The 22,898-nt window shown below is 50.3% G+C and overlaps 1 protein-coding gene across 3 annotated transcripts in view; it reads right to left on the bottom strand.

Annotated features, from left to right (window-relative positions):
• Positions 1–6,973: 6,973 nt before the first annotated feature.
• The window catches only part of LOC127568666 (uncharacterized), a 53,136-nt gene continuing 37,211 nt past the window's right edge, over positions 6,974–22,898 (bottom strand). For 2 of the 3 annotated variants that reach the window (XM_052012674.1, XM_052012675.1), the window contains exons 2-3: positions 12,293–12,337; positions 6,974–9,242 (exon numbers count right to left, since the gene is read on the bottom strand). In XM_052012674.1, the coding sequence (XP_051868634.1) occupies positions 7,134–9,224 (2,091 nt within the window). In that variant the 5' untranslated portion in view covers positions 9,225–9,242; positions 12,293–12,337 and the 3' untranslated portion in view covers positions 6,974–7,133. Of the gene's footprint in view, positions 9,243–12,292; positions 12,421–22,898 lie in introns of all 3 variants that reach the window. The other variant, XM_052012673.1, reaches the window with a different exon arrangement.

Raw genomic sequence — 22,898 nt, 5'->3', positions numbered from 1 at the left:
TGTCCCATTGTTGTAAACTACTCCTAAATCAGAAGCACAAGGTCTTTCACTGAATAATCCAATTGGTAATGGACAGGAGGATTCCACTGAGTTTATGTTGGGTGTCTTTCAAGAAAATCTTTTCCGTCCCATTCTCCCACACTTCACACAGAGCCCCGCAACTTATTTTCTCTCACGGACCCGCCCTGTTCCCCTTTGAAAGCCACAATTGATTTTGATTTTGAAACTTGTGGTGTTGTGGATAGTGAGGAGCATTGTCTGTGTCTACAGCACGATACTGATCAGCTGTAAAGTTTGCAGAGGAATGGGAGGTGGAAGTTAAACTTGACAAGTGTGAAGTGATGCATTTTGGAAGGTAAAATAAGTGCAGAGTGTGGACAGTAAATGGTAGGGCTCTAAGGAGTGTTGGCGAACAGAGGGTTCCTGGGGTACAAGTTCATAGATCTTTGAAAGTGGCAGCACAGGTAGACAGGGTGGTGAAGAAGGCATATGAGATGCTTGCTTTCATTAGCCATGGTATGGATCATGAGAACAGGGAGATCATGTTTACAACTTTATAATACATTAGTTTGGCCACACCTGGAGTATTGTGTGCAGTTCTGATCTCCACACTGCAGGAAGGATGTGATTGCAGTAGAGAGGCTGTAGAGGAGATTCACCTGGTCTGGAACATTTTAGTTACAAGGAGATGCTGGACAGGCTGAGGTTTGTTTTCCCTGGAGTAGGGATGCTGTGGGGTGACCTGATAGAGGGAGACAAAATAATGATGGGGATAGATGGTAGGAATCTTTTCCCCATCATGGGTTGTCCAAAATGAGAGGGCACAGGTATAAAGTGAGAGGTGGGAGGTTCAGAGGGATCTGAGGGAGAATGTTTTCAAACAGTGGTTGGCATCTGGAACGCTCTGCCTGAGGAGGTGGTGGAGGCAGCTACTCGCAACATTTAAGATGCATCCAGATAAGCCTTGAATCACTGAGCCGTTGAGGACCCATCTCTCGACATCCTTTAGAACTGTGCCTTTCAGTTCACATTATCTCCTCAGTCTTCCTGCCAAAGTGTTTCACTTTACACTATTCCAGATGAAATGTCATTAGTTTGCCCATTTGCCGGTCTCTCTCTGCCCCTACAGTCCATTCCTGCCTTCCTCACTGTTTATCACCGACCAGTTCTGTGTCATGTGCAGAGGTGGATATTTTACCCTGGATTCCCAGATCCAAATGCTTGATATTTAGCAACATTTATTATTAATAGTGGTCCTGCCTCTGACCCAGGGATACCAATCCCCCATCTTCCAGCCAGGTAAACAACTATTTTCCTCTATTCCTTGTCCTGGATAAGATCCAGTAAAACATTCCCCAATCACACTGGTGACGCTCCCCAAGAGGGACATTCATCCCTGTCCTGTAACAGTAAATGCTGATGTACACAAGTTAATGGAGACATTCATTTCCACTCTCCATGTAGTCTCTGAGTCTCAAAGAGCTGGAGCTGTGAATCCCAAGGAGATTGCAGCTTGGGTGGCCCTGGTTTAGATGAAGATTTGATCATGCGTACATTGAAGGTAATTCCAGCTGTTTCTGTTAAATTCATACAGCAAATTCTATTAAATTCATACAGCCCCTTTTCACGCAGAGGGTGGTGAGTATATGGAACGAGCTGCCAGAGGGAGTGGGTGAGGCATTTAAGAAGCACTTGGATCGGTCCATGGAGGGGCAGGGCTTGGTGGGACATGGGCTGAATGCAGGAAATTGGGACTAGCTGGGTGGGCACTGTTGTTAGACTAAACACGGGGATCCTTATGGGCTGATATGTGTTTATTTCAACGCCAGCAGTGTTATGGGTGAGGAGGATGAACTTCGAGCCTGGATCAGTACATGGAATTACAGTGTTGTTGCCATTCCAGAGACCTGGATGTGTGAGGGACAGGACTGGCAGCTCAATGTTCCTGGGTTTTGTTGTTTTAGACGTGATGGGGGGGGTGGGGTGGGGTAAAAGAGGTGGAGGGGTTGCACTGCTGATAAGGGAGAATGTCACAGCAGTACACAGAGAGGACACACTGGAGGGCTCATCTACAGAGGCAATTTGGCTGGAACTCAGAAATCGGAAAGGTGCAATTACACTGGTGGGATTATACTGTATGCCTCCCACCCCAATAGCCACCGAGAGGTGGAGGAACAGATCTGTCACCAGATCATGGAAAGGTGCAGAAACAACAGGGTTGTCACAGTGGGGACTTTAACTTCCCCAGTAGTGACTGGAACTTCCTTGATACGAGATGGTTCGATGGGCCGCGATTTCTTCAGTGCATCCAAGAGGGGTTCTTGAAACAGGATGTGGAGAGTCCAACTGGAGGAGATAACATACTGTTCCTGGTTTTGGGAAATGAGCCAGGCCAGGTGACAGACCTGATACTGGGTGAACATTTTGGGAATAGTGACCAAACTCATTGTGTTTTAAGATAGTTATGAACAAGGATAAAATTGGATCTTGCCGGAAGGTACAAAGTTGGGGGAGGACAAATTACGACAGGATAAGACAGGAGCTAAGGGGCGTTGACTGGGAGCAGCTGCTGTTGGACAAGTCCACATCTGATGTGTGGGAGTTGTTTAAAGAGCAGCTGATCAGAGTTCAGGATCGGCATGTTCCAGTAAGGAGTAAGGACAAGGATGGGAAGGGAAGGGAACGTTGGATGACCCGAGAGGTCCTAAATTTAGTCAGGAAAGATACTTATGGTTTATGAAGGTAAATTCAGACTTGGCCATTGTGGAATATAAAGATCACAGGAAAGTGTTCAAGCAGGAGGTTAGGAAGGTCAAAAGGGGCCACGAAATGTCCTTGACGAGCAGGATCAAGGAGAATCACAAGGCATTTTATACTAACTTTAAGAGAAAGAGGATAACTAAGGAGAGGGAAGGTCCACTCAAGGATGAAGGAGGGAATTGGTTCTTGGAGTCAGAGCACGTGGCTGAGGTACTCAATGAGTACTTTGTGTCTGCATTTACCGAGCAGAAGGTTGTGTAGGATAGAGAAGGCAGAGTGGGGCATGCTAACGTGCTGGAACATTTTGAGATAAGGAGATAGTGCTGGGGCTGCTGAAAAGCATGAAGGTGGATAAGTCCCCAGGGCCTTGATGGCAGATATCCCAGAATACAGAAAGAAGCCAGTGAGGAGATTGCTGGGGCTTTGACAAAGATCTTTGTGTCCTCACTAACAACAGGCGAGGTCCAGAGGACTGGAGAGGAGCAAATGTTGTGCCTTTGTTCAAGAAGGGAAATAGGGATAATCCAGGTAATTATAGGGCAGTGAGCCTCACAACGGTGGTACAGAAACTGTTAGAGAGGATGCTGAATAATATTTTTAATATTTCTTTATTCATGACATGTACATCGAAACACAAAATGCATATTTTGCGTAGTGTGTTCTGGGGGCAGCCCGCAAGTGTCACCACGCTTCCGGCGCCAACACAGCATGCCCACAACTTCCTAACCCGCACATCTTTGGAATGTGAGAGGAAACCAGAAGTCCCAGAAGAAACCCATGCAGACATGTGGAGAAGTACAAACTCTTCACAGACATGAATTTAGGGATAGGATTGATGCACATTTGGAAAGGCATGGCCTGCTGCGGGACAGTCAGCATGGCTTTGTGTGGGGCAGGTCATGCCTTACAAATTTGGAGTTTTTTGAGGAGGTGACATAGGTGCTTCATGGAGGTAAGGCAGTGGACATTATCTACATGGACTTTAGTAAGAGGTTTGATAAGGTCCCTCACGGTAGGTTGATTCAGAAGATAGAGATACATGGCATCCAGGGGGAATTGCAAGTTTGGATTCAGAACTGGCTTGCCCATAGAAGACAGAGAGTAGGGGTGGAAGGCAGTTATTCTGGCTGGAGGTCCGTGACCAGTGGTGTTCCACAGGGATCAGTGCTGGGACTTCTGTAGTTTGTCATGTATATCAATGACTTGGATGAAAATATAGATGGGTGGATTAGGAAGTTTGAGGATGATAGCAAGATCGGTGGAGCTGTGGGCAGTGTAAAGGACTGTCAAAGAACACAGCAGGATATAGATCAGTTACAGATATGGGCAGAGAAGTGGCAGATGCAGTTTAATTCAGGCAAGTGTGAGGTTTTGCACATTGGGGAGGTCAAATGGGAGGAGAAAGTATACAGTCAATAGTTGGCCCCTTAATATCACTGAAGGACAGAGGGATCTTGGGGTCCAGGTCCATAGTTCACTGAAAGTGGCTACACGAGTGGATAAGGTGGTAAAGAAGGTGTACGGCACGCTTGCCTTCATTGGTAGGGGTGCTGAGTACAGGGAGTAAGGAAGTCGTGCTGCAGCTGTAGAAAACTTTAGTCCGACCGCACTCGACCAATGATGGTCGCCCCATTATAGGAAGGACGTGGGACTGTGGAGAGGTGGCAGAAGAGGTTCACCAAGATGCTGCCTTCGTTACAGGGTATGAGCTACATGAAAAGTTTGCAGAAATGGGTTGTTTCCCTAGGGGCATCAGAGGCTGATGGGAGGCCTGATAGAGGGTTTTTAAATTATGAGAGGCACAGATGTGTAGACAGTCAGAAGGTAGGCATGGTATTCCAAAGACGTACAGGTTAGGAAGTTGTGGGTATGCTATGTTGGCGCCAGAAGCGTGGCAATACTTGTGGGCTTCCCCCAAAACACCATGCAAAAAGATGTATTTCACTGTGTGTTTCGATGTACATGTAACTCAAAGAAATCTTATCTTCGTGTAGCAGTTAGCATAACGCTTTATATTGCCAGCGATCCAGGTTCAATTCTGGCCTCTGTATGGAGCTTGTTTCCTCTGGGTGCTCCAGTTTCCTCCCACGTTCCAAAGACATAGAGGTTAGGAAGTTGTGGGCATGCTATGTTGGCGCCGGAAGTGTGGCAACACTTGCAAGCTGCCCCTAGAACACTCTACGCAAAAGATGCATTTCACTGTCTGTTTCACGCTATCTTTATTAGTCACATGTATATTATCTTCTTATGTTATCATTACCCCAGGGTGGAAATGTCAAACACCAGAGCACATGTTTTTAAACATTAGAAGGCGGAAGTTTAAAGGTGATGCAAGGGGCAAGTTTTTTTTTATCCAGAGTGGTGGGTGCCTGGAGTGGGTGACCAGGGGTAACAGTGGAAGCGGGCAGTCTGGTGCAGTTTAAGAGGCTTTTAGACAGACACATGAATATGAAGGGAATGGAGGGATGTGGATGATACACAGGAGGAGGACATTTAGTATAAATTCACATCAAGGTCAGCACAACATTGTGGGTCAAATGGCCTATCCCGTGCTGGACAGTTCTATGTTCTGTGTCTGTTCATGCCTGAAGCTGATCAGCTGGAGTGTCAGTGGACACGATAAGCCAGTGCACAGAAGCTGCTGGGGACGTCAAGCAGTGGACAAGGGTCCTCTAATGACATGAACAAAATTCTGTCCAGCCCTCAAGTGCAGGAAGATAAGGAAGCAGGACTTGGTGGAGGTGCGCGCTACATTTCTGTCAGTTGAAGGATCTCACTCAAGCTGAAGCTGAGGCATCCATTTGCCTCCAAGTAGGTGTCTGTTCAACTTTATCTCATTACTGAATGCACCGCCCTCCTCCCCGAACTGCTGCCTGTGTCTTCAGCCGCCAGCTCCTCCCAATCATCTTCCCAATCCCATCTGCCCATCAGCCGTAGCACCATTTCCCCTCGCAATCCTGCCTCTGACGTGCCTGTGACCATCTCTACAGCTCACTCCCTCCACAATCTCAGTGCTGGGAGATGAAGGAAGGCACTTGGTCACTGGGCGAATGTCTTCAACTTTGAGGGTAGTGTCACAAACCAGCAACAAAAGAAACACACTGAGCATGATTCAGTGTTAAAAACTATTTTATTAATCACTACTTATGATAATACGTAAAATAAAAGTAAAAATGTTAGTATGTTAGAATTCAAGAATGTTAAACCTCGAACGTTAACCCCAAACCTAAACTCTTCGTGTGTGTGTGTGACAAAGTCCAAAACTCCAAGTTCCGGAATGGTTCTTAAAGTTCAGTTCCGCAAGCCATAAGGTGAAACATGAGCAAGGGCTTCTTCAACAACCACCGTTGTCTGAAGATAAGATGTAGATGTAGAAAAACATAGAGAGAGTACATACGAAATCCAAATGTTCCACGATGGAACCCAAACGACACTCCAGTGTTTACTCGGTAGTGACTTCCTCACCCCGAAAAGCATCCGAACCGTGGTCGTCCACACACAAATACCTGTTTCCTTCTACAGGTCAGCAACAAAGTGAACTCCACCGGATTACTTCCAACTTCCATACATGGATTTCAGTGGCAAACACAGTTATTGTTTCTCATCCATCGATAGAGAAAACAAGCAGGCTGGTGTCTCTCTCCCTTCTCTCTCTCTCTCCTTCTTCTTCTTCAACAACGTCATTACGTCCTTTATCTTCTATTGACGTAAGCACGCCCCACACACACATACACACACACTCTCTATCTTAAAGGGACTTTCACTGAGTCCATAACAGTAGTGTAATATCAGAGGCTACTTGGAGCAACAAGCCAAGAATAACCGTCCTTGAAGCATAGTTTGAATGTCCATATTTGGGAGACTGGGAAGAAAAGGAACATTGTTTTCTTTGGTCATGAGGTCTACTGATCAAGTGACCAGCAGGGCATAACAAGAGGTACAGCTTGGGTAAATTGTCCATAAACCAATGCACGGACTACCTCAGGGAGAAATGCACTTTAGGACTGATGATCAAATCTCCCACACAGACTGCTGCAGGTGAAGGCAGCTTCAAACAAATTTAGGGATGGACATTATTCCCAGTGATGAGTACAGGAGATGGACAGGGGGACAAAGTAATGGAGACAGAAACCTCAGAGATATTGAGCAAACCCATGGCACAGTGGAGTAAGGATCTACTGGTCGTTTGGATGGGTGAACAAGTGACCTCTCGTCCTAAACTGTTGGAAGATGTTGTTCTCCATGTAACCTGCTGCCCCCTTTACCAGAGAAGAGTCATCCCTCCTTACTAAACACCGATCAAGACAGAATCAATAAATTGCAATGATCTTTGGGAAACGCTGGAATGGTGGGGTGTGTGAGGGAGGGAATCATTAGACAAAATCATTCATGTCTTCCTCTGATATTTCCACAATTGCCGCGTGGGTGCCTTCTTGCACGGCATCTTCAATGTCTTTCATTTCTTCTGGCATGGCAGGAGACAGCAAGGCCTTCACACTGTTATTGATTCTGTCAATTCTCGCCTGCACACGTGTTTCATACTGCTCCTTGTTCCTCTTTACAAGATTTTCAATGGCTTTTGATGCTTCATGACAGTCTGATCCAAACTTCTCGTGCTCCTCTTCAAATTTAAGTCTGTCCCGATTTGGTTCGAGGCCCAGTAGTTTCCCCAAGCTGTTGACTCGGTCCATCAGATGTTGGGTGGAGACCTGCACATAAGTCTCAGCAATCATGTGGACAAGGCTTGCAATATTGGTGGCTTGAGAGATCTGCACGTACAGCAGGTCCTGTGTCAGCTGGCTCGGTGAATAGCCAGAAATCTTTTCACTGTACTGTACAAATTTGTGGAGTGATGGGTTCAGGGAGCTTTCAATCAGGTTTGACATCATGGTGAAGAAGAGAACCACCTTCCCCCATTGTTCTTTCACACGGCCCAATGCATCCAATCCCTTCAGGAGCATCTGCACAGTTTTATCAAAGTCTATTTCCTTAATATTACAGCTCTTCAGAGTTTCCAGGATCTGTTGGAGCTCTTCATTATTCTTCTTTATATTCTCAAAGCTTTTCTCATACATCTCCTGTGCAGCTCGAAGCTGTGCTGAAGTTTGTTCCACTTTGATCTTGGCATTGAGACTGGCTGTCTCTAGACCACTGAGTTTTTGTTCTGGCTCAGCTCTGGCCATGTGTGGTGGGGTGGCAGTTACACCCATGGTCCCTGCCTTTGCCTTGCAGCGGGAGGTGAATTTAATTGAATCCTTCATCACTTGTTTGATCTTCACAGAAAGAAGAGCCATTACTTTTTTATTGGCTTGTTTAGACTGTCGCATGGTTTCCAGCTCCTTGCATATTCCAATTCCTGTTTCACAGATCTGCAGGGCAGCATCCTTCTCCTTGCAATCTGCTCCATTTGCTGCTTCCTGTAGCAATATCTCCAAGTTCTGTTCACACAAGCTTAAGGTTTTTGTTCCATTTTCACTGTTCAGTTTCTTCAAGTCAATGTTCTTGCCCTTGATCTGGAAGGGATGAAGCATTTGTATAAAGGATTGTAGAGCCTCTGCTTTATAGATGATATTGTTCTCAGCTCCTTCAGCATTGCTTGGATTGCTGATGGAAGTGCGATTAGTGAAAGATCTTGCAGTCTGGCATATTTCAGCGACCAGTGACTTGATAATTCCTCCACTGATGAAGGAACTGAAACCATTGACGACTGTTTCTGCCATAGACATTCCCACAGCGTTCCAGCCAACCGGTATAGAATCCGTGCTGGTTTTGTAATCTTCCTGTGCACGATCCAGTTGGTGTTTTAGTTCTTTGTGATGCTCTTCGACCATGGCTTTTGTCTCTTTTGCTGCTTTCTCCTTCATTTCAGTGAGTTCCTTTTTGATTTTTATTTCATGTAATTGTTCCTCATACACTCCTTTCGAGCTTGTACAGGCCTCCAGAAGTTCATTGATCAGATGGATGACTCCAATGAACTTCTGTTCCACAGCTGTGGACAGCTTCAAGCATTTATCTGCAGTAGATTTGATGCTGTTCAGAGGGATCGGGAGGAAATCTTCAGTGATCTTTGGATCCTTCTGCATGAGGAACTTCACAACATCCCTCATGTCAGTCGGGACTGTCACAGCGAGAAGCCGGATTTGATCCATGTTCTTGTGGGCTTCCTGAAAAGCCTCCCAGCCCTTGTTGCTCACTTGCACTAAAGAGGCACGGAATGATTTGGGATATTTCATGTGCTTAAATCCTCCTTTGGGCGCATTCTTGTCAATTGCGAAGTCTTCTCCTGCGGAAAGGAATATAATTTCCCCTAAAATGGCGACAGAGAGTGGGCCAGGCATCAGGAACTGTTCCCAGTTACTGTATGGCTGCAAGAGCAAAGCACTGTCCTCCCTGACATCAGATGCTTTGGTGACGCTCCTCAAGGCCTTTATGGGAGCAACTGCTTTACATTCCTGACTGGCCATGGTGACCCACCTCTTGTCCTGCAAGGCAAATAGTTGTAGTGAACACAGGATGTTTGAGCACCTCACATTAATCATGTGGCATCCCTCCCCCCAAGATGATAGAGCGACCCACAGACAGAAGTAATCCACATTGTCCTGATATCCATTGGAAGTGTGGTGGGACGACCTGGTGACTGGGGATCCCACAGAATTACCCCAGCAGCTCATTCTGTAGGTTGGATTGTGTGCAGCGGCTAATGAGAGATGTGAAACAGAAGTTCTTACAGCTCACTGGCACCTTTGGCTTCTTTTAAAGATGAAGCTCATTCCTGGCATTCTGCTAGATTGTTAGCATATTGGGGATGGTTTTGGAATATTAGGAGGAGGTCATTCAGCTGCTTGGGTTTGTGGTTGTGTTTGGTGAGATTGAGGTTAGTCTGTACCTCAGCCTCATCTACGTGTCCATGTTCTGTGACCCTCAATACTGTGACTGTGTCCCTTCATTGAGAACCTGGCAGTATCAAAACTGACGTAGGATTCAGCGGTTTGTGACCTCTGGCTCATGTTGCTGGGCTTTTAGGAGGGTTTCAAGGTCTTACTCTCTGGTGAATACTGAAGCAAAGTATTCATTAAGGACCTCCCCTACCTCTTCTGAATCCAGGCACCTGATTCCTCTTATCCCTGATTGGTCCTACCCTCAATCTAGTCATCCTCCTTTTTCATATAGGTGTAGAACAACCTTGGGGTTTTCTTTGATCCTACTCACCAAGGCTTTCTTATGTCCCCTTCAAATCTCTCCTAAGTCCATTCTTAAGATCTCTCCTGGACACCTTGCAACTCTCCAGAGCCCTGTCTGAACCATGCTTTCTAAACCTCAGGTAAACTTCTTTCTTCTTGACAAGATATTCTACATCTCATGTCAACCACAGTTCCTTCACTCTACCATCCTTACCCTGCCTCAGATGGGACAAACTGATCAAGAACCCCAGGTAAGTACTCCCTAAAAGACCTCCACATTTCCAATGTGCACTTCAAGAACATTGGTTCCCAATTTACGCTCCGAAGTTCCTGCCTAATAGCATCATAATTCCCCTCCCCCAGTTAAATACTTTCCCATATCATCTGCCCCTATCCCTCTCCAAGGCTATGGTAGAGGTCAAGGAGTTATGGTCACTGTCTCCAAAATGCTTTCCCACAGAGATCTGAAACCTGATCAGGCTCATTGCCTGGTACCAGGTCCAGTATGGCCTCTCCTCTAGTCGGCCTGTCCACATACTGTGTCAGGAATCCTTCCTGTACATACCAAAGGAACTCTGTCCCATCTATCCCCTTTACACTAAGGTGCCAATCAATATTAGGGAAGTTGAAATCACCCATGACGACAACCCTGTTGTTTTTGCACCTCTCCATAATCTGCCTCCTGATCTGCTCCTCAGTGTCTCAGCTGCTTTTGGGGGTCTATAGAATTCTCCCAATAGAGTGATCACTCACTTCCAGTTTCTGACACCAACCCACACTGACTCATTAGACGATTCCTCCAGGATATCTTCCCTTTCTACAGCTGTGACACTGTCCCTGATCAGCAAAGCCACTCCCCCACCTCTTTTACCTGTCCCTTTTGAAACATCTCAAACCCAAAATATCCAGCAGCCATTCCTGCCCTTGCAACAGCCAAGTCTCTGTAATAGACACCACGTCATAGTTTCATGCTCCAAGTTCATCAGCCTTGTTCCTGATACTTCTCACATTAAAGCAGAAACACTTCAGCCCATCCAACTGACTACAATTTTGCCCTTTCAACTGCCTCTCCTTCCTCAGTCTTTCTACACTCTGCATCTACTTGTACACAAAATGAACCAACCTCTGACCCATCACTCTGGTTCCCATCCCCCTGCAAAGCTAGTTTAAATCCTCCCCAACAGTTCTAGCAAACTTGCCCAAAAGAGTATTGGTCCCCCTCCAGTTCAGGTGAAACCCATCCCTTTTGTACAGGTGGTACCTTCCCCAGAAGAGATCCCAGTGATCCACAAATCTGAAACTCTGCCCCCTACACCAATTCCTTAAAGATATTGACTTCAACTACATTCATCTGCCAAATCATCCTGTTCTTACCCTCACGGGCACGTGGCACAGGCAGCAATCCAGAAATTACTTGCTTTGAGGTCCTGCTTTTCAGCTTCCTACATAACTCCCTATATTCCCTTCTCAGAACCTCATCTCTTTTCCTACCTATGTTGTTGGTACCAATATGTACCACGACCTCTGGCTGTTCACCCTCCCCCTTCAGAATGTTGTGGGCCCAATCTGAGATGTCCCTGACCCTGGCACCCAGAAGACAACATACCATCTAGGAGTCTCCTTCACGTCCATAGAATCTCCTGTCTACCCCCCTTACTATGGAATCCCCTATCACTACCACCCTCTTCTCCCCCCCCCCCCCCTCCCCTTCTGCACCACACAACCAGCCTCAGTGCCAGAGACCTGGTCACTACAGTTTTCCTCTGGTAGGTTCCCCCCACAACAGTATCCAAAGCAGTATACCTGTTATTGAGGGGAACAGCTACAGGGGTACACTGCACTACCTGCCAATTCTCTATCCTTCTCCTGACAGTCACCCAGCTACCTGCCTCCTGCAGTCTCGGAGTGACTGCCCCTCTATACATGAACTCCTCACTCTCCCATAGGAGCTAAAGGTCATCCAGCTGCAGCTTCAGTTCCCTAACACAGTCTGTAAGGAGCTGCAGCTGGATGTACCCCCTGCAGATGTAGTTATCAGGGAGACTGGATGTCTCCCAGAACTTCCACATCTCACAAGCTGAACACACCACTGACCCTGGAACCATTCTCACTACTCTGCACCAAAGCAAAGAAAGAAACTTACCAGAGACTTAATTTTGCCTCTTCTCACCAATACCTCAATCCTCCCCCTCCTCCTAACACTGGCCACTCCCAAAATAACCACTCCACTTATACCTGCCTTCCCTTTATTTGCTGCTGTTAAGAAGCCAATCAACTGGTAACAATTTGCAAATGTGTCTCATTTAGACTCTTGCAAGGTGGAACTCCCAAGCACAGACACAGAGACTCACCTCTTTCCAAAGGTCCTGCTCCAAATCTCGCTCCAACTCCCAACTCTGCAAGGTGAAACTCACAAGCATCAGGGTTACATTTTACCTTGACATCCAGGGTTTCCAACTTCTAGAAGCTTTGCCTTTTACTTTAAACAGGAACACGTTGTCCTTGAACACTTCCTATCTCACTTTTTAAAAACCTCCCACTTGCCTGTGGTCCCTTTGCCCACAAACAACCTCACCCAATCCACCTCTGCCAGCTCCTGCCTAATACCATCAAAATTCACCTTGCCCCAATTCAGAACCCGAACCTGCGGACCAGTTCTGTACCTTTCCATAACTGTTGTTAAAACTATGGTCACTGGTCCCAAAGTGCTCCCCTACCGTGACCTTGGTCACCTGCCCTTCCTTATTTCCCAGGAGTAGATCAAGCTTGCCGCCTCCCTAGTGGGGCCCTCTATATACTGCCTGAGGAAACTTTCCTAAACACACTGAATAAATTCTACCCCATCTAGACCTTTAACACTCTGGCAATCCCAGTCAATGTTTGGAAAGTTAAAATCTCCTGTGATGACAACCTTATTATTCTTACAACTCCCCAATCTCCCTGCACATTCGTTCCTCTAATTCCTGGGGATTACTTCGGGGTCGACAGAACGACCCCAACAATGTGATCATCCCCTTCTGATTTCTCAGCTCCACCCATTAAGCCTTCAGTAATGTCACCTCTGACTACTGCTGTGATGCGACACTCCCCTTAATCAAAAATGCAACTCTCCCTCCTCTCTTCCCTCCATCTCTATCCCACCTAAATCACCTGTATCCCGGAACATTAAGCTGCCACTCCTGCTCTTTAAGGGATATAATATCCCAATCCCACGTACCTATCCGTTCCCCAAGTTCATCCGCCTCACCTCCTCACCTGTCAGACCTCTTGCATTGAAGGAAGTGCAAGTTATTCCAACTGACGTTCCTCGCTCTCCGCCATGCTCCTTCCTGTCCTGCCTGTTCAATTTGCTTGCACTGTCTTGTCTCTCGCTGCCCTGCCTCACTTCTACTTAGAATCCCACCCCCCGCCCAATTTAGTTTAAACCCTCCTTCATACCATCAGCAAATGTCCCCGCAGGGATATTTGTCCCCCTCCAGTTAGGTGAATCCAGTCCCTCTTGTACAGGTCACGCCTGCCCCAGAAGAGATCCCAATGGTCCAAAAATCTGAATCCCTGCCCCCTGCACCAACTTCTATTCACCTGCTATCTCCTCCTGTTCTTACCCTCACTGGCGCGTGGCACAGGTAGCAATCTAGAGATTACTACCCTGGAGGTCCTGCTTCTACCTCACCCCGTCTCATAAATGATAGAGAAATGGAGGGTGATGTGGGAGGGAAGGGCAGATCTAAGATTTACTTCCTCTTGCTCTAAGATAGATCTTAGAGCAGGATAAAATGTCGGCACAACATCGTGGGCAGAAGGGCCTGTACTGTGCTGTAATGTTCTATGTTCTAAACTTCTTCCCTAGCTCATATTCATTCTGCAGGATCTCATCCCTATTTCTAGTGATGTCATTTGTGCCAACGTGAACAACGACCTCGGGTTGCTCCCCCTCCCCCTTGAGAATGTTCTGAAGCTGCTCGGAGACATCCCCAACCCTAGCACCAGGGAGGAAATACACCAGCCTGGATTCCCGTCTGCAGCCACAGAACCTCCTGCCCGTCCCCCTGATAATCGAGTCTCCTCTCACTAAATTCCTGCCTCTGCCCTCTCCCTTCCCCGCTGATCCTCAGAGCCAGTCCTGGCGACACAGACCTGGCTACTGCTGCTTTCTCCTGAAAGGACATCTACCCCCACCCCATCCCCCCCCACAGTATCTGTGTTATTATGTGTTATTGTGTAGTTATAATAAAGAACTACAGTTCCCAGCAGGCAATGCAAGGGGTCACATGGGGGAACAGGCAGTGGCTGTAAAGAGAGGGAAAGCAGGGCAGTCCGTTGTTGGTTAATAAAATGTTCTGATGTTAAACCCACACGAAGTTTGTCCCTTGATGAAGAACAAACATAACATGGTGTCAGAAGTTGGTGTGAGGTCTGAACAGAGAGAGTAGATGAATACTGTGTGCAATTGAGAAAGAGACTCAGTGAGTACGAAAGAAAAGCTGTAAAAAGACAGAGAAAAAGCCGGCCGGCGTGGCCAGGGAGCACATTGTTCCTGAAGTTCAGCCGTCACCGGATTTGCCGCGAGAGATTCAGGTGAGAGGCCGAGAGTTCCCGTTATGGATAAGCTAAGTCCTCCCACGCCAATGCAGTTTACTGGCAATCTAGCCGATCATAGGAAACGCTTCAAACAGCGAGTCACATATATTTAGATGCTAGTGGAGTGGGAGGGAACGATGAAAAATTGAAAGTGTCTATTTCTGCACGTGATTGACAAAGATGCTTTGGACATCCATAACAGCTTTCAAATTGATGAGACAGCTTTTGACTTGGACACTATGACGAAAAAATTTGAGGAGTATTTTATCCCAAGTAAAATCATCACATTTGAGAGAGATATATTTTTTCCTGTGACCAGAAACAAGGTGTTAGCTTTGACCAATGCTTAGCTGAGCTTCACACACTGAGTAAGTCTTGTGAATTTGGAGATTTGAGAAACTCACTAGTTAAAGACAGATTAGTTTGTGGAATTCCAGATAATGGACTCAGAGAAAGACTGTTGCGTGAAAAAGATTTGACCCTGGAAAAAGGCGGTGAATATGTGTAGGTCAGCAGAAACCACACGAGCACAGGCTAAGGAGGTGCACAGGGCAGACACAACAGTGCATGCTGTGAAAACAGAAAAATGGAGCATTGCGGATCTGTCTAGACCCAAGAGATCTCAATAAAGCCATCAAGAGAGAGTATTTTAAGTTGCCAACACAGGAGGAGATCATGTCCTGGTTTAATGGTGCCAAATGGTTTAGCAAGCTCGATGCATCGTCTGGGTTTTGGCAGATGAAGCTTGATGAGGCAAGTTCGAGACTGTACTTTTAACACACCCCAGGGAAGATATCGCTATCTTCGGCTGCCATGTGGGATCCTGTCCGCACCAGAAGTCTAACATAAAACCATCTACGTGATTTTTGAGGGCAGACCTGGTGTCGAGACCATGATGGATGACATCATCGTCTGGGGGTCCACCAAGGAGGCACATGATACTCGACTGAGACAGGTGCTTGACGTGACAAGGAATGTCAATTTGAAATTAAATAAAGAGAAATGTGAGTTTGGTGTGAAGACACTGATCTTCATAGGAGATGTCATATCTGAAGAGGGCGTGAAGCCTAACCCAAGAAAGACGTCAGCCATTGAAAACATGGAGAGGCCCCAAAACAAAGAGGAGGTGAGACGTTTCTTAGGAATGGTGACACCTGGCTAAGTTCATCCCTCGACTGTCAACAGTGTCAGCACCACTTAGGTCACTCCTAGAGCAAGAAAATGAATGGATTTGGTCTCATGAGCAAGAAGAGTGTTTCCAGACGTTGAAAAGAGTCCTAACTGAAGAGCCCGTGTTGAAGTTTTATGATCCGGAAAGGTGTATCAGGATATCAGCTGATGCGTCCTGGCATGGCCTTGGATCAGTACTGCTGCAGCAACATGATGGCACATGGCAACCTGTGGCCTATGCATCAAGGGCTTTAACAAGTGCAGAAGCCAACTATGCACAGGTAGAGAAAGAGCTTCTCGCCACTACATATGCTTGTGAAAGGTCCCATCAGTACATCTATGGGCAAGCTACTGAAGTGGAGACAGACCATAAACCATTGGTCTCAATTATGTCCAAACCACTGAATGACTGTCCTATGAGGATACAGCGCATGTTGATAAGGCTGCAGAAATATGATGTGAAGATGATTTACACACCGGGAAAATATATGTTTGCTGCTGGTGCTCTGTCTCGAGCAGCCGACAAGACAGAAAAGGGAGACCAACAGGTTAATACAGATATACGGGCCTTTGATGACATGATTGTCACCTCTCTTCCAGTATCTCCGGATAGAACAGAGCAGATTAGGAAAGCAGCAGAGGCAGATGAAACAATGAAAGTGCTCAATGATACAATACGGAAAGGATGGCCGGCAGCAAAGGATGACTGTCCAATGTGTATTCGGGATTGTTGGGCATGCAGAGCTGAACTGTCAGTAGTGAAAGATATGGCCTTCAAAGGGAACAGGTTTGTGATTCCAGTGTCACGATGCAAGGAGATGCTCCAGAAGATACACGAAGGGCATCTTGGGGAGGAAAAATGTAAACGTAGAGCACGTGAAGTGATGTACTGGCCAAGAATGAACCAAGACATCAGCCGGACCACTGCTTCATGTGAAATATGCCTTACCTATAGACCAAAGCAGCAAGCAGAACCACTTACACCGCACCCTGTACCAGACAGGCCATATTTCAAAGTTGGAGTGGATTTGTTTGACTGTAATGGGAAGAGCCATATTGTTGTAACAGACTACTTTTCCAATGACCCAGAGGTTGCGACACTGCAATCAACGTCCAGCAAAGCAGTTATCACGTTCCTGAAAGCTGTGTTTGTGAGGCATGGAGTTCCATGTGAGGTATTATCAGACAATGGTCCACAGTTTTCGAGCAGTGAACTTGAATCCTTTGCCAATGTTTGGGGGTTTCGACATATAACCTCAAGCCCACATCACCCAAAATCTAATGGCCTAGCAGAGAGTTCAGTTAAGGTGGCGAAGGGCCTCATGAAGAAAGCACAAAACGGACGAGAGGATGTCCACAGAAGTCTAATGATTTACAGAAGTGCGCCACTGCAGAACGGCCTTTCACCAGCCCAAATGCTGATGAGTCGACGCATACGCACTAACCTTTCAATACATGAAAACCTGTTGACACCTGAAGGAGCACACAAGGTCAAACAGGCTAAAGAGGAAGGGAAAGAAAAACAGAAACAGAATCACAACAAGACAGCGAAAAGCCGACCAGTCCTGAAGCCTGGGGATCAAGTGTGAATCCGAGATCATGCTTCTGGCACATGGTCCATGCAAGGAGTTGTGCAAGAGGAGGTAAATCCACATTCATACCAGATCCAGATGGAGCGAGGGACACCTCTGAGGAGGAACCGCGTGGATCTACAACCACAAGCTCCAACCCATGGCTGTGACCCGTCCCCTGTCAGTACACCAAAGGGGCCAGCACCTGGAGAAAATGAACATGTGGACCAGAGTTCCCAGAAAAACACCAACAGTAATGCAGCAAATGAAAGCAACACACCTGCGGAAACAAGGACCAGACCAAAAAGGACCATTAAACCACCTCAGAGACTGATTGAAAGCTGCTGAGTGGACAAGGGTTCTCGGCAGGTTTATAAGGACAAAGTATTGTGTTTGTTTTTCTTTAAAGGGGCAAGATGTGTTATTATGTAGTTCTAATGAAGAACTACAGTTCCCAGAGGGCAATGCAAGGGGTCACATGGGGGAACAGGCAGTGGCTGTAAAAAGAGGGAAAGCAGGGCAGCCTGGTGTTGGTTAATAAAACTGTTCAGATGTTAAACCCACGTGAAGTTTGTCTCTTGATGAAGAACAACCAAAACAGTGCGTGCTCCCTCAGTACTGTCCCTCCCACAGTGCGTGCTCCCTCAGTACTGCGCCTCCCACAGTGGGTGCTCCCTCAGTACTGCGCCTCCCACAGTGGGTGCTCCCTCAGTACTGCCCTTCCCACAGTGCGTGCTCTCTCAGTACCGCCCCTTTTTTTTACAAACGTTTATTAGCTAAAAGCACTACAAAAGACAACCAATATCAATACATTACATCTAATACAGAAAGAAACAACTAAGCAACTACATATCTACAGAGAATAATGCAAACCAATACCCGCGAAACACACATGCAACACTGCGCCCTCTACTGCAACACACACTTCAGATCAAAATCGCATTGGTACCGTGCATGACACACACGAATCCCTGAGGGGCCCATTGAGCGTAGAACTCACCAGGGTGCCCACGGAGACCGCGTGCTCCCTCTCCAAAGACACGCGCGCGCGGAAGACGGGCAGGCACGACGACAGGCCAGAACCCTCGGCCGCCCACCACCACGTCCCGTGGATGGCCAGCTTGGCCAGGCCCAGCAGAAGACCCACCAGAAGATCCTCCGTGCGACCCGCTCCGCACCACACCGGGTGACCCCAACAGTGTCGGGCTGAAGTGCAGCCAGAACTTGAGCAGCAGCCCCCTCAGATATGCAAAGAGGGGCTGCAACCTTTCGCACTCCGCGTACACGTGGTACACCGTCTCCTCCTGGCCGCAGAAGTGACAAGCGGCCGGGGTGTCGGTGAACCGGCTCAAAAATCAGTTGCACGGCACAGCCCGGTGCAACACCCTCCACCCCAGGTCCCCAATGTACAGGGGGAGGACCCCCGTGTAGAGGGACCTCCACCGGGGACCCCGCTCGCCACCCGCCAAGACGGACCTCCGCGGTATGTACGGCCAGCAGACCAGGGCGAGGAAGTGAAAGGTGTGCAGGAGCAGCCCGTACAAGAACCGCCTCGGCGCCTCGCGGAACGGCACTGTTGGCGTGTCCGCCAGGTGGCTCAGGTTGTGCTGCACCACCTCCCGTGAGAGACGCTAAGCCCTGGGCCCGACCAGCAACTCTGTCAGGGCGGGGGCCGGCGTGGCCGGGACACCCCCGGCTCCCGTCGTGACAGGAGGGGGAGTAGCCATGCACTCGCCGCACGACACCATGCCCCACACCCGCATCAGATCCCAGTAAAACCCGGGCAGCTCCCACAGAGCGGCATGGCTGATGGCTGCCACCGGGAGATGCGCCCCCTCCCGGAGGCAGTGTCCCCGGAGGAGGAAATAGGTGGCCAGTGCGTGCCACCGTGGGGGGTGCTCGGTATACAGGTATCCCTGCAGCACTCGGAGGCAGAGGGCCGCCAGCTGGGTACGCACGCAGGACCGCCGCAGAGACCCAGTGCCTCCGGCCGCACCAGAAGAAGTCCACCGACCTCCTCTGGGTGGTGGAGACAAAGATGTTGGGCGGCACCAGCGTGGCCAGCCGGTACCACAGCATGGAGGCCACCAGCTGGTTGATGACCAGCGCCCTGCCCCGCTACGAGATCGCCCGGAGCAGACCTGACCAGTGCCCCAGCCAGGCCGAGACTTCTGCCCCCAACTCCTGCCAGTTCGCCGGCCAGGACCCTTGGCCGGAGACAGGTAGACCCCCAGGTAGAGGAGGTGCGAGGTGCTCCACTCGAAGGGCCACAGCTCCTCCGACAGGGAGTCCACCCGCCACGGACCCACCAGCAGACCCAAACACTTCGCCCAGTTGATCCTGGCGGAGGACACGGCCAAGTAGACCCGGTGGCACTCGCGCATCGTCCACAGGTCTGCTTGGTCTGTGACCGTGAGGAGGATGTCGTCGGCGTAAGCAGAGAGGACAACCTCCATCGCCGGCCCACGCAGGACCAGACCCATCAGATGCTTCCAAAGAAGGCACAGGAACAGCTGTGCACAAACCGAGTACAACTGCCCTGACAGGGGGCACCCCTGACGCAACCCACTCCCGAAGCGAAAGGGCGCCATCAAGGACACATTGACCTTGACGAGGCTCTCCGCGGCGGTGTACAGCAGCTGGACCCGAGCCGCAAAATGCGGCCCAAGCCTGAACGCGCAGAGTCCCGAACAGGTACCTGTGATCCACCCTGTCGCACGCCTTCTCCTGATCAAGGGAGAAAAAGGCAGCCAACACCCCAGCCTCCCGGCACAGGTACATCAGGTCCCGGATGAGGTGGACGTTGTCCTGGATGGACCGGCCCGGGACCGTGTACGACTGGTCGGCGTGGATCACCTGGGCCAGCAGAGAGCCCAGACGATTGGCCATCGCCCGGGCAAACACCTTGTACTCAGTGCAGAGGAGAGATATTGGGCACCAGTTCTGCAGGCTGCGGAGATCCCCCTTCAGCAGCAGGACCACAACTGCCCTGTGCCAAGAGAGGGGCAGCTCACCCATTGCCAAGCTGTCCCCCAGCACCCTTGCATAGATACCCCCCAGGACGTCCCAGAAGGAGGAACTCGACCGTGAGCCCGTCCAGCCCCGGAGCCTTGCCCTGCCGCAGCTGGTCCAGGGCGCCAGTCAGCTTCTCCAGACTGAGGGGAGCCTCCAGCCACCCGAGAGCCTCGGGCTGACTCGCAGCAGACCCTCCCACAGAGTCTCACACGCATCCTCACTGGATGGATCAGGCGAGAACAGGGCCGCATAAGAAGTGCGGACCTCCCAGATGATTCCCGGCTGATCCTTGACCGAGGATCTGTCCTCCGCCAGCAGCTCCACGAGCCGCCTGCGGACACCCCGCCAGCGCTCCAGAGAGTAGAAGAAGGGCAAGGTGTGGTCCAGATCCTGCAGCATCTGGACATGCAATCGCACGTATGCGTCGCAGGACCTCTCTAGCTGTAGGTCCTGGAGCACCTCCTTCACCCCCTGGTACCTGCGCCAAAGAGGCGAGTCCTCAGCGGTTGGACCCAGCTGAGACTCCAAGTCGAGCAGCTCCCTCTTGAGCCGCTCGATCTCGGACACCCGCCCCCTTGTCGCCCGCCTCACGTATTCCTGGCAGAAAGCCCAGACATGAGCCTTGCCTACATCCCACCAGAGCCTGAGGGAGGAGAAACCCCACAGCTCCTCCCGCCAAGCCATCCAAAACAGGCGGAACGAATCCCAGAATCGCCAGTCATCCAGCAGCTGGTTGTTGAAGTGCCAGTATGCGGACCCCACCCTCGTAGGCAGTGGACTGAGAGCCACCCACACCAGGCGGTGGTCCGAGCACACCACCGGCCGCATGGAGGCTGCCGACACGCAGGAGGCGTGTGCCTTGGACACATATAGCCGATCGATCTGCTAACCTCCACCTCCCCCAGACCTCCGCGGGAAGGCGCGGGAGTCTCGATAAAGGTTCCGCCAGACCTTGACTAGGGCAAAGGATCTGACCAGGTCCTGCAACAGCCGCACCGATGCACGGCTACATTGGGGCCCGGAGCGATCCCTCTCCTCGAGGGTGCAGTTGAAATCACCCCCAAGGATGAAGCACTCACCACAGTCGAAAGACCCTACCAAAGTAGACACCTCCCGAAAAAAGCACGCTTGCATCGGGCTGAGCTCGGGGGCATACAAGTTGACGAAGTGCAATGGCATGCCATCCAAGTGCACGGCCAGATGAAGCAGATGGCCCGGCACCAGTTCCTGAACCGTCAATATTTCTGGCTGGAAGGTCGGGGCCAACAAAATCGCCACCCCGCTCGAAGTGGAGCTGAGGTGACTCATGTAGACCACCCCCCCCCCCCCCCCCCCGTGCCACTGCAGGAGCCAGGCAGACTCATCTCCCGGAACGGTGCGGGTCTGCTGCAGGAAGCTCACTGTGTACCTCCCGTCCTGCAGAACCGAGAGGTGGTGGAACCTGCGGAGAGACCCCCCTGCCGCCATTGATATTCAGGCTGGCAACGGTAACCTTCATGATGACTACAGTACACTCCCTTCACCAGCGCTACAGGCGGAAGGAGCAGGGCTCCCCACCGAGCTCCCCTGCACCCTGCACTCAGCCTCCAGAAGCAGCCTCAGATCTCTGAACTGGCGCTTCTCCTGCCGGTCCAGACCCGACCCCTTCTCCTGGTCAAGGATGCCACGGATGAACTGCACAACACCAGGTAGATTCTCCCACTGGGAGGCGGCCGGTTTGGCCTTGTTCTGCTTCCTCCAGGTGTCCTCCAGGAACTCCCGGATCTCCTCCACAGTGACGGGCCACAGCACGGCGCCGGGGACAAGGTAGTCCTCCAGCTCATCATCGGAGTCACCCTCGCCCTCATCACCGGTCCCCAAGCTCTCATCTACATCCAGGTAGTCGCCACCACCGGGCGACGCACCCACCCAAATCCGGGCGACGCGCCCACCCGAATCCGTGCAGCGGTCCCCTTGGATGGCCCCACCTCAGGGATGATCCCACCCCCAAGAGCAGTGACAGGAGGAGACCCCTCCGCCCCCAGGTCCAGGAGCCCACCTGGACCTTGGTCCCGAGGCGGGGCAGGACCGGACTCCCGCGCATCAGCACTGCTCCCCTGTGCACATCCCACCCCCAGGGTAGGCAGCTCACAAACTCTCGTGGAGCTCAAACGGAGGAAGCGAGTCGACGGGGCCACGCCCACCGCCACATCCCGGTCTTCCCCCCTGTCACCAGCATTGGGAGGGTCCCCACCATCCCCACTCACAGGGACACCCTCACTCCGTGCCACCGAACGGGCTGGCGACCCAGGGGCACCCCGTCCCCCCTCAGACACGGGGGCGGAACGCACCCTCTTGGGATTCCTGGCCTCGATTGTGGCCACGATCTGGGAGACCACCACCCTGGCTGACACCCCTCCCTCAGGCAACCCCGGAACCACAGGGCCCTCAGTGCGACCGTCCCCTCCCCCAGAGGGCACGTACTCCAGGCATGCGGCCTCAACCAAGGGTGGACCCCACCCCCTCCGACTGCCCCTGCATCACGGGATCGCCCACCGACTCGGGGGGCGCAACCCCGACAGAAGCCAAGTCATCCCCCTCAGCGCCACCCTCCAGCTCCGGAGGGTCACCCTCTCAGCAC

Source organism: Pristis pectinata, chromosome 3, assembly GCF_009764475.1.
Source record: "Pristis pectinata isolate sPriPec2 chromosome 3, sPriPec2.1.pri, whole genome shotgun sequence".
NCBI classification, from domain to species: domain Eukaryota; kingdom Metazoa; phylum Chordata; class Chondrichthyes; order Rhinopristiformes; family Pristidae; genus Pristis; species Pristis pectinata.
Note: the sequence above shows the minus strand (reverse complement) of the source record. Positions and strands in the feature narration are given on the sequence as shown.